This window comes from Cyanistes caeruleus, chromosome 9 (genome assembly GCF_971803275.1).
Source record: "Cyanistes caeruleus chromosome 9, bCyaCae1.hap1.1, whole genome shotgun sequence".
Lineage (NCBI taxonomy): Eukaryota > Metazoa > Chordata > Aves > Passeriformes > Paridae > Cyanistes > Cyanistes caeruleus.
Genome location: NC_141709.1, coordinates 715,427 through 729,507, shown reverse-complemented (window position 1 = coordinate 729,507; position 14,081 = coordinate 715,427). Strand labels below are relative to the sequence as shown.

At 62.6% G+C, this 14,081-nt stretch overlaps 1 protein-coding gene across 7 annotated transcripts in view; it reads left to right on the top strand.

Annotated features, from left to right (window-relative positions):
* Positions 1-13,667, top strand: part of NOS1AP (nitric oxide synthase 1 adaptor protein) — a 43,382-nt gene extending 29,715 nt beyond the window's left edge. For 4 of the 7 annotated variants that reach the window (XM_086842913.1, XM_086842915.1, XM_086842916.1 and 1 more), the window contains 7 exons: positions 95-236; positions 1,383-1,522; positions 2,029-2,196; positions 5,069-5,234; positions 5,797-5,946; positions 11,200-11,467; positions 11,566-13,667. In XM_086842913.1, the coding sequence (XP_086699039.1) occupies positions 95-236; positions 1,383-1,522; positions 2,029-2,196; positions 5,069-5,234; positions 5,797-5,946; positions 11,200-11,467; positions 11,566-12,058 (1,527 nt within the window). In that variant the 3' untranslated portion in view covers positions 12,059-13,667. Of the gene's footprint in view, positions 1-94; positions 237-1,382; positions 1,523-2,028; positions 2,197-5,068; positions 5,235-5,796; positions 6,313-11,199; positions 11,468-11,565 lie in introns of those variants that run through there. The other 3 variants (XM_086842914.1, XM_086842912.1, XM_086842917.1) reach the window with 2 other exon arrangements.
* The last annotated feature ends 414 nt before the right edge of the window (positions 13,668-14,081 follow it).

The following is a 14,081-nucleotide window of genomic DNA, read 5'->3' as shown; positions in this document are numbered from 1 at the left end:
AGCCCAGGGGTGTGAGCCCCCCGAGGGCTGTGCCGGGCTGGGGGTCAGCGTGCAGAGGCAGCGGGGCTGCAGGTGCATCCCCGCGCTCCCGCAGAGCCAGGCCATGCGCATCGTGCGGACGGTGGGACAGGCGTTCGAGGTGTGCCACAAGCTGAGCCTGCAGCACACGCAGCAGAACGCCGACGGCCAGGAGGACGCGGACAGCGAGAGGAACGGAGACGACCTGGACGTGCCAGGTACCGCGCAGAGGAGGAGCTGTGGGGTGGTGTGGGGGCCCAGGAGCCTGGCAGATGTGGGGCACACAGGGACTGTCCCCCCACGCTGCCCCTTGGTGGCTGACACCTCTGGGCGATGGATTTGCACTGCAGCGCTGTGCTCCAGGCTCAGGCTGGGATCTTGCCCAGCAAGGACCCGTCTGGAGGTGTTAGCCTGATGCTCTCAGACATGCCCCTTGCTGAGAGCCCATTAGCAGTGCCCAGGGCTCTGCTCTGTGCTTGGCTGCACACTGCAAACATCACCCCGCTGCTGCTCCTGCACAGGAGGCCCCAAGCACAGACCCTCCTCGTGTCCCCAGGCATGGCCGGGCCTGGGCCAGCTCTCTGCAATTCCCAGAACGGACATTGCCGTGTTTCTGGTCTCCCATCAGGCTGTCAGGGCTGCAGGCAGGCCGCAGAGCCCAGTCTCTCTCAGCCCTGTGGGTAGAGGGTGCAGGGATGCCTGACTGGGGGGCTGCTGCTCCAGCCCCACCACCCTGAGCTCTGCAGGGTCCCAGCCTTGCTCCTTGTGCTGGAGGGGAGGCAGAAGTTTTGTCAGAGGTTCGTCAAACCCTTGCAGTGCCAAGCAGGACACACTGGCAGGTGCTGTGTGTGGATTCCCTGCCGTGCCCTGCCATGCTGAGGGTTGGATCCCGCACATCCCACCAGGAGCAGCCTGGGCTGTGGTTTCCTGCTGGCCTGTGTGAGCAGTGCTGTCCTGCTGACCTAATCATCGGGCTGCCCTGGGCCGCTCATTGTTTGCTTTTCCTCCACACAATGTCCCGGCCACGATATGCAGCTCCCCGGGGAATTCAGAGCATCTGTTTTTTGTTTTTCTTTCCCGTAATCTCTTGTTTACCTTTCTTCAGCTTTATCTGTGTTTTCTGTTCTCGGTGGCCCGTTTGTCCCACATCAGGGCTTTTGGCTGCCAGGTTTGGTGTGCTGGGGCTGGGGTTTGGCTGCAGCCTCCTCCCGAGCAGCAGCACCAAGGGCAGCCGTGTCCGTGCACCCGCTCCCCGCAGGGCTGGAGGGTGGGTGGCACCGTGGGACCCGCTGTGGGCATCGCTGCCCGTGCCACGGGTGAGCCAGGGCAGCCTGAGGTGCAGCAGGCCGTGCCCTGTCCCGCAGCCTGCCGCCTCTCCGGCGTGGACAGAGCGGCCGCCTCGGCCGAGGAGACCGACATCGACGCCGTGGAGCTGCCGCTGCCCGGAGCCGACATCCTGGACTTCAGCCGCGGCGTCACCGACCTGGACGCCGTGGGCAAGGAGGTGGGTGCCACACCAGGCCCAGGGTCCCTGGCCTGGGGGGTGCCACAGCCCCACCGCCCTGGCCTGCACCCCTCGGGGTCAGCAGCGATGGCGCAGCGTTCCCCAGCTCCTGGATCGAAGGCTGCCCTTTGGCTGGGGCCCAGGGCACTCCTGCTCAGCGCTGTGCTGGGGCTCGGCTGTGCGCAGCACACGGAAAGGGGAACGGGGCACAGCTGATAGGCATTTGTTTCCCACCAGAAACACAAAATAAAAGACTTCTTTGACACGGTGGAAATTCCCACAGGAAGCGTCAGCCTTTTTGGGAGTTTTCTACCTAAAGTATTTGGTTTGTTGTTGAAACTGAAAAAGTACTGTTTTCAAAGGCTGTAAGCACCCTCAGCAAAGTGTGCTTTGAGTGCAGCTGCTTCTTTTCTGGGTCTTCTGGGCGGCTGCTCTGTGCCAAAGCTCATGTGTGGCTCTCTGGGATCAGTGCCAGGGGATCACACCTTCAACTCTGTGTTTTGCAGAGCTGCCTCCACCCTGAAGATATCCTGACGGCGTCACCCAAGATGCTGCTGCCCTCATCTGCCCAGCTGCCCGACCTGGGAACACCGCTCTCTGCCCACCACCAGATGCAGCTCCTCCAGCAGCTCCTGCAGCAGCAGCAGCAGCAGACACAAGTGGCCGTGGCACAGGTTCTCCCCTCCGTTCTTTCCCGGGGGCAGCGGCAGGGCTGGGGCACACTGCTGAGCCCCTGGGTGCTGCTGGAGTCTCCTGCCTGGAGGCAGCGTTGAAGGCAGGCAGCTCCGTGGGGAGGGAGCTCCGTGAGGTGCTGGCTCTGCTTTGCCTCCAGGTGTCTGGGGCCCCTGCCCCTGGCTGCTCTGCAGTGCCCCAGTGACTGCTGTGTGCCTGGGCTGTGCAGCTGGCTGCTCATTCTCCATCAAGCTGTTTCTCACTGAGGCAGCTCTGGCTGCTTTATCCAACTCATTACCTGAGCTTTACTTGTTCCCTGACCCCTCACAGAGCTCGCTGCAATTCATCAGCTTTCTTCGTGGCCCGAGCCATGGGCTCCAGCAGCCTTTGTGCTGCCCCGTGCCTTTGCTCCTCTCGCATCAGTAGATCAGTATTTGTTGATCAGTTCTGGTTGAGCTGCTGCCTCCAGAGCCCAGATGCCTTTTGGGGTCAAAGACTGCCCAGTTGCTTTCCCCTCTGGAAGAGGGATCTGCATCCTTGGGGAATCCTTTGTGTCTGTCCAAGTACAGTGTTGCTCACAATCCAAAAGGCTCCACGGTGCCTGCTCAGAGTGTAAAATATTGCACCCCTTGCTCTTGGGCTGGCTTCACGGAAGGTTGTAAATCCCAGTCCTTTGCCTGGTCTCCTGTCACTCCCAGGCTTGCTGTGCCACCTCGCTGGCCACATCTGGGCCATCTTGGGGGGCGGGTGGCCCCCAGGGGCCCTGCAGCTGCAGGAGTAGCTCACAGCTTGGCAGGTACAGAGAGCTTCCTCTTCTTCCTCAAGGTCACTTTCTAGGCCACAGTAAAATAGCCTTTTGTGCTCGCTGGGGATATTTTTGTTTTGGGGTTATTTTTGGTTTGGATATTTTTTTTTAATTTAGTTGTAAATCTGAGCTTTCCTGGTTCCAGTCCCTGCTGGAGCAGTTGTAGGAGCCGTGGGTGGGTGCCAGGAAGGGGTGCAGAGCCAAAGTGGCCCCCAGGTCACTGCTGTTCCCTCGTGCAATGTACATTTCTGGGGTTCTCCTTGCTCGAATGCAGATCAGAGAGCTGCCCTGGGCAGGAGGGCACCTTCTTCCTCGGGGGCACGGCTCTGGGGACACAGATGTTCCTACAGGGGTAGTTGTGCTGAAATCAGTGGTGGTCTTTCCCATCTCCCAGAGCCAGGCTGAGCAGCCAGCTCACACCCCAGAGCCGTCCCTGCTCAGCAGCTCCCTGCCATGGGTGCTGCTCCAGCCCCTCCTTGCACAGAGGCCGCTGGCTGGGCCCTGTTTCTGGGAAAGCTGCCCAAAAAGACATCGCTTCCAGGGCCAGCGCCCTCGCACCGCGGCACCATGCAGTGTGTGGAGCCTGTTTCCTCTGCCGTGCCCCTCTGGCTCCTCCTGGGCTGCCCTTTCCAGGCACACCTTTCCATGTGCAGCTGCTGTGCACCATGGCAGCTCCGTCAACACTGCCCTCCTGGCCTGGAGCTCGTCCCTCAGGGAGGCCAGGGACAGTGAGCCCTGCAGCTCGTCCCTCAGGGAAGCAGGGGACAGTGAGCCCTGCAGCTCGTCCCTCAGGGGGGCCAGGGGACAGTGAGCCCAGCAGCTTGTCCCTCAGGGAGGCAGGGGACAGTGAGCCCTGCAGCTCGTCCCTCAGGGAAGCAGGGGACAGTGAGCCCTGCAGCTCGTCCCTCAGGGGGGCCAGGGGACAGTGAGCCCTGCAGCTCGTCCCTCAGGGAGGCCAGGGGACAGTGAGCCCTGCAGCTCGTCCCTCAGGGAAGCAGGGGACAGTGAGCCCTGCAGCTCGTCCCTCAGGGAAGCAGGGGACAGTGAGCCCTGCAGCTCGTCCCTCAGGGAAGCAGGGGACAGTGAGCCCTGCAGCTCGTCCCTCAGGGAGGCCAGGGGACAGTGAGCCCTGCAGCTCGTCCCTCAGGGAAGCAGGGGACAGTGAGCCCTGCAGCTCGTCCCTCAGGGAAGCAGGGGACAGTGAGCCCTGCAGCTCGTCCCTCAGGGAGGCCAGGGGACAGTGAGCCCTGCAGCTCGTCCCTCAGGGAAGCAGGGGACAGTGAGCCCTGGAGCTCGTCCCTCAGGGAAGCAGGGGACAGTGAGCCCTGGAGCTCGTCCCTCAGGGAAGCAGGGGACAGTGAGCCCTGCAGCTCGTCCCTCAGGGGGGCCAGGGGACAGTGAGCCCTGCAGCTCGTCCCTCAGGGAGGCAGGGGACAGTGAGCCCTGCAGCTCGTCCCTCAGGGGGGCCAGGGGACAGTGAGCCCTGCAGCTCGTCCCTCAGGGAAGCAGGGGACAGTGAGCCCTGCAGCTCGTCCCTCAGGGAAGCAGGGGACAGTGAGCCCTGGAGCTCGTCCCTCAGGGAGGCCAGGGGACAGTGAGCCCTGCAGCTCGTCCCTCAGGGAGGCAGGGGACAGTGAGCCCTGCAGCTCGTCCCTCAGGGGGGCCCGGGGACAGTGAGCCCTGCAGCTCGTCCCTCAGGGAAGCAGGGGACAGTGAGCCCTGCAGCTCGTCCCTCAGGGGGGCCAGGGACAGTGAGCCCTGCAGCTCGTCCCTCAGGGGGGCCAGGGGACAGTGAGCCCTGCAGCTCGTCCCTCAGGGAAGCAGGGGACAGTGAGCCCTGCAGCTCGTCCCTCAGGGGGGCCAGGGACAGTGAGCCCTGCAGCTCGTCCCTCAGGGAAGCAGGGGACAGTGAGCCCTGGGCTGGCACCGCCCGCACGCAGTGCCCGTGGGGAATGGCTTTGTCGCTGTCCCTCGTGGCTGGGGTGCTGCTGAGCCCTGGGACGTGAGCAGGGGTGGCCAGAGCCCTCAGCCCTGGGTCTGCCCCTGCTCACCCGCTGTGTCCCTCCCAGGTCCACCTGCTGAAGGACCAGCTGGCGGCAGAAGCGGCGGCACGGCTGGAGGCCCAGGCTCGTGTGCACCAGCTCCTGCTCCAGAACAAGGACCTGCTGCAGCACATCTCGCTCCTGGTCAAACAGGTGCAGGAGCTGGAGCTGAAGCTGGCGGGGAACACGACCAGTAAGCGCTGCCACCCGTTCCTCTCCCCTCGCCGCTAGCCAGGGCTGCGGGGGACACGCACGTGGGTGTTTGTCTTGGGGTTTTTGTGCATTTCCAGTCATTTATTTCAGAGGGTTATTTGTGCCCCTCTGGCCTGCCTTGTGTGTGTGCAGCAGGGTGCTTGCATGCAGCGTGGGAAGGGGCTTGGGGAGGGCTGTATGGACAGGTAGTCACCTGCCTCCATCAGCTGTACATCCGCTTTCCCCGGTGGCTGCGTGCTCCAGGCCAGCTCCATACCTGCCCAAGAGCCCCTACCTGACCTTCCTCTCCAGCAGATGTGGCCCTCAGCTCTCCTCAGGAGCTGGGCTGGAAGATGGCTAACTTCTTGTCCTGCAGAGCTGTCCCTTTGCTGGCCAGCAGCAGCTCCTGGCATTAGTGACACCAAATAAGCCCCTGAAAACAGCGAGAGTGGAGAGGCTGATACTCAAATGACCCCAGACTGGCCTCCTCCGGCCAGTGTGCAGCCAGCCGTGGTGGCCAGGGGATGCCCAGGCGAGCTCTCAGCCGTGCCCTTCTCTTGCAGCAGGCTCCCAGGACAGTCTGCTGGAGATCACCTTCCGCTCCAACGCGCTCCCCGTCCTCTGCGACCCGAGCACCCCGCAGCCCGAGGACACCCACCCGCCGCCGCTGGGCCCCAGCTCGGCTTTCCCCAGCGCCGTGGGCAGCCCCATAGGTAGGAACGACTGTCTGGTGAAGCTGGAGTGCTACCGCTTCCTGCCGGACTCGGGGCCGCCCGGCCCGGAGCCAGCCCTGGGCAGCCTGGAGCTCATCAAGTTCCGAGAGTCCGGCATCGCCTCCGAGTACGAGTCCAACACGGACGAGAGCGAGGAGCGCGACTCCTGGTCCCAGGAGGAGCCGCCGCGCCTGCTCCACGTCCAGCCCAGGCAGGACCTGGGCGACAGCCTGGAGGACGAGATCGCGGTGTAGGGGTCAGAGGAGGCGGTGCACAGCAGCCAGGACCTGCGGGGGCTGGGAAGGAGCCCCACGGCCCTGGCAGGGACGGGACAGCCCGGAGGGAGGGGGCAGAGCAGGGAGCGAGTGGAGGTGAGGATGGAGCCGAGCAGGGAGCCAGTGGAGGTGAGGATGGAGCCGAGCAGGGAGCCAGTGGAGGTGAGGATGGAGCCGAGCAGGGAGCCAGTGGAGGTGAGGATGGAGCCGAGCAGGGAGCCAGTGGAGGTGAGGATGGAGCCGAGCAGGGAGCCAGTGGAGGTGAGGATGGAGCCGAGCAGGGAGCCAGTGGAGGTGAGGATGGAGCCGAGCAGGGAGCCAGTGGAGGTGAGGATGGAGCCGTGGCCAGGCCGTGTGCTGGGCGTGCTGTGCTCCGGCCTGCGGGGGCTTGTGCGCTGAGCTGCAGCATCCCTGCTTTGCAGCAGACCCTGAGCTGACAGCTCCTTGTGCTCCCCTCTGGGCCCATCTCCCTTCAAACTGTGTGTCCAGGTGAGGCAGAGTGAAGGACTGCGGCTGGGTTAGCCCCTGCTGCTGCTGGGGAAGCAGTGAAGCAGTGAAAGGTGTTGCTGGGGGAACAGGAGAGCAGTCTAGGGCGGTGAGCAGGGACAAGAGGGGACAGCTCAGAGGTGGTGAGCGAGGACACAGCAGCTGGTCGGGCTCTCTGCGTGGTGGGCAGGCTGGGGGACGAGTACAGGACCACGCTAGGTGAGGGTTGGTGACAGTGCACTGTCAGAGTGGGTCTGTGAGTGAGAAGTGAGGCATTGAGGGACACTGGGGATGAGCCTGGAAAGGATTTGAAGGGGTGAGCTGAGCTTGCACAGGCTGGCCAGGTGCAGGCAGCTGCTGGCAGGGGGATGTGGCATTTCCAGGACAGGGTTTTTCAGTGCCAAGGCAGGTGGAGGCCATGCAGGCAGAGCCTGCTCCGCTGCCAGGCTGGAGCAGAGAGGAAGGCACGGCGCAGTGTGGAGCAGGGAGCCAGGGCATGCAGCACCAAGCTGTGGAGTGTCCTCCCCCTAATCATCTAATCCTTTGGCTCCTCAGCCAAAGACTTTTTTGTGCTCTCAAGTCACATTTTCAAACACTTCCCATCACCACAAACTCCCTGCTTTGCTTTATAGACAAACCCTCCCATTTCCAAGCAGTTGTTTTGCCCCAGACCAAGCCTGGGAGCTGCAGTGCTGGCATTGGCACCTTCAGGGATGAGCACACTTCCAGCCCTCGATGGAGAGTGAATTGCTGCTGTCCACAGGGGTGCTTCATCACACCTCTGGTTTGCACCCTCTGGAAAAGTGAATCCAAATCCTCAGGGTCCCCCACCAGCCCTTGAGACACTTATGGCTGAAAGCCATCTGTGGGGGCTTGCAAGGGATCCAGAGCTTGTTCCTTTTCTGCAAACACTTCTATCACCTGCCTGGTGCTGAGCCTCTACGAGGCCATGATTGAAGGGGTATGAACCACAGTCCTGATGTCCACCCTGCTTCATGTGGAAGCACTCGATGAGGTGGGGATTTGGCACAGTTTTCCTCCCCATCCTCCCTCCTGTCCTGCTTCTGCTTTGCTTTGTTGCTTGCTACTCTCACTTTCGCCAGCTCTGTCTCTGCTCAATCTGCCTGCAGCTAACCCCTGGCTGGCACCACCTCTGGGGCTCCTCCAGGGCTCAGCCTGGCTGCTGAGGAAGGTGCATCACTTCTCTCTGCCCCGGTGCCCTTGGGGCTGAGGGCTGCTGAGGAGCAGTGTGTGCATGAGATCCCGGGGTCAGCACGAGCTGTGCTGTGCACCCTCCACCACACAAGACTGAATGGACTTGAGGAACCAGAGGGTCAAGTGGGAAGGAAAGAAGGACATGTTTCAGTGTCCCCAGCAGTGCCTGGTGCCCAGGGGAGCTCTGCACCAGCCACAGAGCAGGCAGAGTGGGAGAGGATGCTGTTTGGTACCTGGTGCTCCTGTCCTCGAGGCACCACTGTCTCCATATGCCCTGTCCCACATGTCCCCACGTGCCAGCCCCTCTGCTGGGGAGCCGACATCCCACTGCCAGCTTGCAGCAGCTGAGGGTGCAGTCAGGGGGTGTGAGGCTGGTCCAGCTGGGAGGGAGAGGTGGGCATGACAGCAAGCACGAGGCACGGCGCTTACAGGGTAGGGAGGGTTGAGCTTGGACAGGGATTTCGGTGTGGGCAGACAGATCATTCAGGGGAAAGGACAGCAGAAGCTCAGCTCTACACACGAAGCAGAGAAGGGAGAGCCTGAGAGGAGCAGCAGCAGGCCAGAGGTCTCTTCCAGGCTGGGCTGCCTCAGGAAGCAGGTGGGGGAATCATCTCTTGGGCCACGGCTCCGGTCCATCCCTGCCGCACACACAGAGCTCAGGCTGTGTCCCGTGAGGGGCTGTGGGGACCAGCTGTGGCCTTGGGCTCCTGCCCCACACTCTGCCCACAGGGGACAGTGGCAGGTGCCCCACAGGGGACAGTGGCAGGTGCCCCACGGGCCGAGGGGGTGCTGCCAGGGCCGGGTGGGATGCTGCCAGCCTCATGCTGCACCGTGGGTGTACACATGTAAATGACCCCTCCTAAGTCAGCACTGCCTCCAAGACTCCTCTCTAGCCTCTCACTTTTGTTATGGACCTTGACAGGGGTTTTATAGCTATATTTTTTGTCCTTTCTTTTCCTACAACTGTCGTATTACTAACTGTTGACTCAATCTGTCTGGGAAGCCAATCTGTCAATGTAAGTGCACTTAACCCTTGGGTGTTGTCATTAGTCAACTGGCTTTTGCTAAATAAATCTTTCTATTTCTCAAGGCTTTCTGTTGTCTCTTTCTTCTCACTGACTCTGTCTTTCTGTACTTCCTTCCCTCTCCATGCTGGGTGCCAGCACCAGCAGTGGCATCCTCTGGCCTTGCAGAGACCCTCTCCAACCTAAGCTTCCTGTCCTGTGGGACCCCTGCTCGTGGTGCCAGCCCCAGGATGCCCACGAGAGCGAGGTGCCCAGAATATTGCTGGGAGTAGAGGTGTTTCAGTCCTGCCCTTCAGCCACTGCACATCACAGGCTTGTCTCAGGGCTGATCCAACAGCTTGAGGGAGCCAGGGGCTTCCTGGCATCTGCAGAGCTCCCCACGGAGATGTAGAGGTGCTAATCCGCACTTCCAGGGGCTCGGGGAATTTTTGGCTGCAGGAGAAGGAAAAGTAGGGAAGAGGTGTCTTAAAGGATGGCAGAAGTGTTGTGCAGACAAAAGCAGCGCACAGGCAGGAGCCGGCTGCTCCTGAATTCATTCTGCTGCTGGCAGGAGCGGTGGAGCAGTGCCCTCCGGTGGCAGCCTGGCTGCTGGGGCTGCACAGACACCCCGGGGGCTGCACAAACACCCCAAGGGCTGCACGGACACCCCGGGGGCTGCACAGACACCCCAAGGGCTGCACGGACACCCCGGGGGCTGCACAGACACCCCAAGGGCTGCACGGACACCCCGGGGGCTGCACAGACACCCCAAGGGCTGCACGGACACCCCGGGGGCTGCACAGACACCCCGGGGGCTGCAGCCTCCTGTGCCTTGAGCTCCTGCTCCCCCAGGAGCTCGGGCCTGCAGGAGCCCTTTGCAGCTGTAGCCCTCCTGGAGCTGTGCTGGATGTGGGTCTGGAGCAGCCACGCTGTGGGGAGGATGGGGCAGCACTGGTTGCCACGCTGGAGCACAGGCTGGCACTTGAAAGCTGTGAGTTTGTCCTGGACCGTGATGCTGGCTCTGCTGCTGGCCAGCCGGTCCCTCTTGGGCTGGAAGTCATCTGGGGAGCCAGAAAAGAGCTCTTCAAGAGGTTGTCAGGCTGCTTGCACCCCCGAGAGCTGGTGTCCAGGCTGGAGGAGAGGCTGCCCAGACACTGCTGGGTGGCTCTCTTGGTGCAGATGAATAGCTGTAGGATGAACCCCAGGGCAGGTAGATGCTGCAGGTGCAGGCAGGGAGCTCGCTGTTCAGCAGGACTGTGTGGCCACAGAAGGCAGAGGAAAAGGCCTGCAGTAAGTTGGGTATCCCTGTAAGAGTCTAGCCCACCACGAGGCTGGAGCAGTGCTGGGAACCCTTCCTCTCTGCCTGTCCCATGGGATGTGGAGAGGGCTGTCTCTGTCCCAGTATGTGCTCCTGGCAAGCAGAGGTAGAGTTGGACAGAGGATGCTGATGGGCAGTGAGGCCCCAGAACAGCTCACCCAGGAGCTCACCCAGGAGCTGGCTGGAGCCATCACAAAGACCCACACTGACACAGAGGCAGCCACAGGGCTGTGAGCTGGCACTCCTGGGGGCAGCCCCCACAGCTTCAAGGCTAATGGCAGTCCCAGCTTCAAGGACTCTTGCTGGGAAGACACGGTGGAGAAGCCAGTGTAGCTCAGAGGTGGGGTGTGATTGCAGAGCGCTCTCCCCAGCAAGGACCTGCTGCCACCACCAGAGACAGCCTGGGCTGAGCTGAGGGAGCCATGGTGGGGTGGGCAGTGCAGAGCCCAAACTGTGGGTGCCCCGGGAGGAGGCCCCGTGGCTTTACCAGGGTGTGGCTGACAAGGGACCCCCATGTGAGTCCCATCTCTTCAGGCAGCACGACAGGTCTGAGCAGGGGTTTGGCAGCACACCTCCCCTGGCAGGGTTGGAAGGGACACTTCGCTTCCACACCTCTTCCCTTGCCGTTCCCCTGGTAAATGCTCGCTTACTCTCTCTTTTTCCACAACCTGCTTCCCAAGTCGCTTGGTGTCAGGTAAGAGAAGCTCTCAGCATGTTGGCAGTGCCAATGTGGAGCCCGGGCTCGCTGCTATCCTGTCTTGCCCCACGCTGGTCCCCCGTGCATGCACTTCCCTGGGCAGCCCTGGCATGCCCTGGCTGCCCACAGCCTCTGCAGGGCTGTAGGAACATCCTCCCAGTCCCCAAATTTGTGTTCCTATAGTGCTGGCGGACCGGCCCTGCTGGGATCCCCCCTCCAGCCTGGCTCACGTCCTGTCTATTCCCTTTCCCCCTCCAGTGGACCAGAGCATGTTTGAGAACGCCAGCGCCGGCACGGCACCCACGCCACGGGCCCAGCACGTCCCTGCCGCGGCGGGCACCCTGCCCCAGCCCTGCCGGCCCGCTGGCAGCCAGCACCTCCGCAACCTGGGCAAGGCCGTGGGCGCCAAGGTGAGCGACCTCCTGCGCCGCAAGGAGCCGGCCGGCCTGCCCGGCGTGGGAGCCATGGAGGTGAACGCCAGCGCGGGCGCCGTGCTGGGCACGGGACAGCCGGCTGCCGAGGACGGGTGAGTGTCCCCACACTGTGCACCCCGTGCAGGGCCATTGGGACAGGCTGGAGGGGCCCAGCACGGCGCTGTGTACAACTGTCCCTCTGTGCTTGCAGGGCTGTGGGGCTGGATGCCTTTCCCCGGCTGGAACCCCCGCCACCCATCACCAAGAAGCGGACGCCGCGCGCTCTGAAGACCCCCCAGGACATGCTCATCGCTCCGCAGCCGGAGGGGACCAGCATGGGGAGTGGTGTGGAGGAGCCTCCGGAACCACCCACAGCCCACCCTGACCCCACAGAGGAGCAGCTGGGGATGGGGGACCCGTCTCCTCCAGAACACCCTGGCGTCCCCAGCGTGACAGGCGCCCAAGTGCCCGCTGGGGACCAGCCTGCCAGTGCCTTACCCGTGCCCGACCTCATCCATAAGGGCAGCCGGGAGAGCCAGTGGCCAGTGGGTGAGAGGGCCACTGAGATGTCACCCGGCACAGAGAAGCCCTCACGGAGAGCGGGGCTGGAGCACGAGCCACCAGGGAGCACAGGGCGGCCAGAGCCACGTAGCCCTGGCTGGGAGGTGGAGGGGACCCATCCTGACCTACTGTCCTTTGAGTAGCAGTGGGTAGCTGTGACACGGGCACCGTGGGGGCTGGCTCTCCCAGACTTGTCTCTTGCTGCCACTTGCCTTTTCTGGGGTGATTATTTTGGAAAGGGGAAAGCCTCGGGGTGGAAGGAGCCATTGCTGCCGGGTGTGGGCTCTGGGGAGCCACGACAACCCGCTTCTCCCCAGATTCCCAGGAGGGGCACAGTCTCACCAGGGCTCCTGCAGTCCCATTCTGGGCCTATTCACCCTGGTCGGTGCCAAGCTCCTGTCCTGCCACAGTGCCACTGCCACCCTGTCTGCTGCCAGGAGCCTTGCTGAGCTGGGGACCAAGAGGGTGTGTGGGGGTAGAAGTGCCAGCCTGCCCCAAACCCCATGGGCTCTGAGCATCCTGTGAGCATCCCACAAGCACCACGCACTCCTCCGTGTCTGCACTGGCTGCCTTGGTCCAGAGGATTTCCCAGCTTATGCCATGTGCTTGCTGAGATTCCCCGTGCTGGGGCAGCAGCAGGCTCACCCAGCCCTAGTGCCTGGTGCCAGCGAGCCAGGACAGCAGATGTGTCCAGGGCCTTCTCCAGGTGCTGGAATCGTGGTGTTTCTCTGCTGAGTGCCATCCCCTTGCAGACCTGAGCTCTGGCAGGGCACAGGGCTGGGCACCTGAGACTGCACAGCTGCTGGCCAGAGGCTCTGGCAGGGAGCTGAGCTCTCTGTGAGACCCCCTTCCAGCTCCTGCTTGTTTCTTGGTCTCGTCCCAGCCACCATGGACAGAACTGTCCAGGCAGGCAGCCCTCTCCATGTGGGCCGGTGTCACTGCTCCCCTTTATTTCCTGGGACAGTGGTCTCTGTGAGACTGGGACACGAAGCCAGTGCAGTCCTCTGATACTGCTGTATGAGTGTTTTGCCATGGATTACAGGAGGGGTTAGCCAGCCTGTGCCAATGCAAGGAAGCAGCTGTGAGATGGAACTTCTTGCTTAGAGCTTTTATGTACATCCACCACAAAGGTGGTTTACAGAGGAAAAGCTCCAAAGCCCCGGGTTGGGTTGGAGGAGCCCAGGAGCTCGTGGATAGGCCTGCTCACAACTCCTGGGCCACTCAGGGTGGTTGGGCTGAAGCTTCCAGCACCCAAAGCCACACTGTCCCACTGAAGGAAGGAAGCTGTGAGCATGGATCCCATTGCCCTGGGAGCAGCCACCCGTGTCCTTGCCATTGGAGCGGTGATGCCATCCATGGTGGCTCTGGGGCCCTGCAGCTCTCAGCTCTGGGAAAGCCCTGCTCAAGAGTGAGGGGATGCAGAGCTGCACAGAGCCCGTGTTCAGTGCTGAGGTGTCACACACCCTGTGGCAATGTGATCACGCTGTGCATGGCTGCCTCCACCCGCAGATACAGGGGGTGTTTGCTGCCCAGCTCTGCACTGCAGTGTAGGTGTTGATGGAAACAGCTTCAGCCCCCTCTGAAGAACCAGCATCTTCCATCACTGTGATCCCAAGGGAACCTTCTTCCCCTTAAGGGAGGGCCGACACTTACAGCCGGCCCAGTCCCTTTATTTATGTTGTCAGCGTGCTTGTGTGTGGTTTGGGACAAGAGATGCAGATTGCACAATAAATTTTCTTTTTCTTTTTTACCGACTGATGTGTGGCGTTCCCTTGATGGGAGAGGACACCCTGCACGACCCTGTCGCCATCCTGGTGGGGAGTCAGGGGCAGGGGGGGAGTTTGGGGTGGAGAACGTGGCCGCCCTGGCACTGAGGGGACGGGAGCCATGGCTGCTTCTGGGCTGAGGGCGTGCGAGCCCCGGGAGGGCTGAGGGTGCTGGATGATGATCCTCAGGCTGAGGGAAGCGGCTCCCGGGGGTGCCCGGGCTGAGGGAAGCGGCTCCCGGGGGTGCCCGGTCTGAGGGAAGCGGCTCCCGGGGGTGCCCGGGCTGAGGGAAGCGGCTCCCGGGGGTGCCCGGGCTGAGGGAAGCGGCTCCCGGGGGTGCCCGGGCTGAGGGAAGCGGCTCCAGGGGGTGCCCGGACTGAGGGAACCGGTTCCCGGGGGT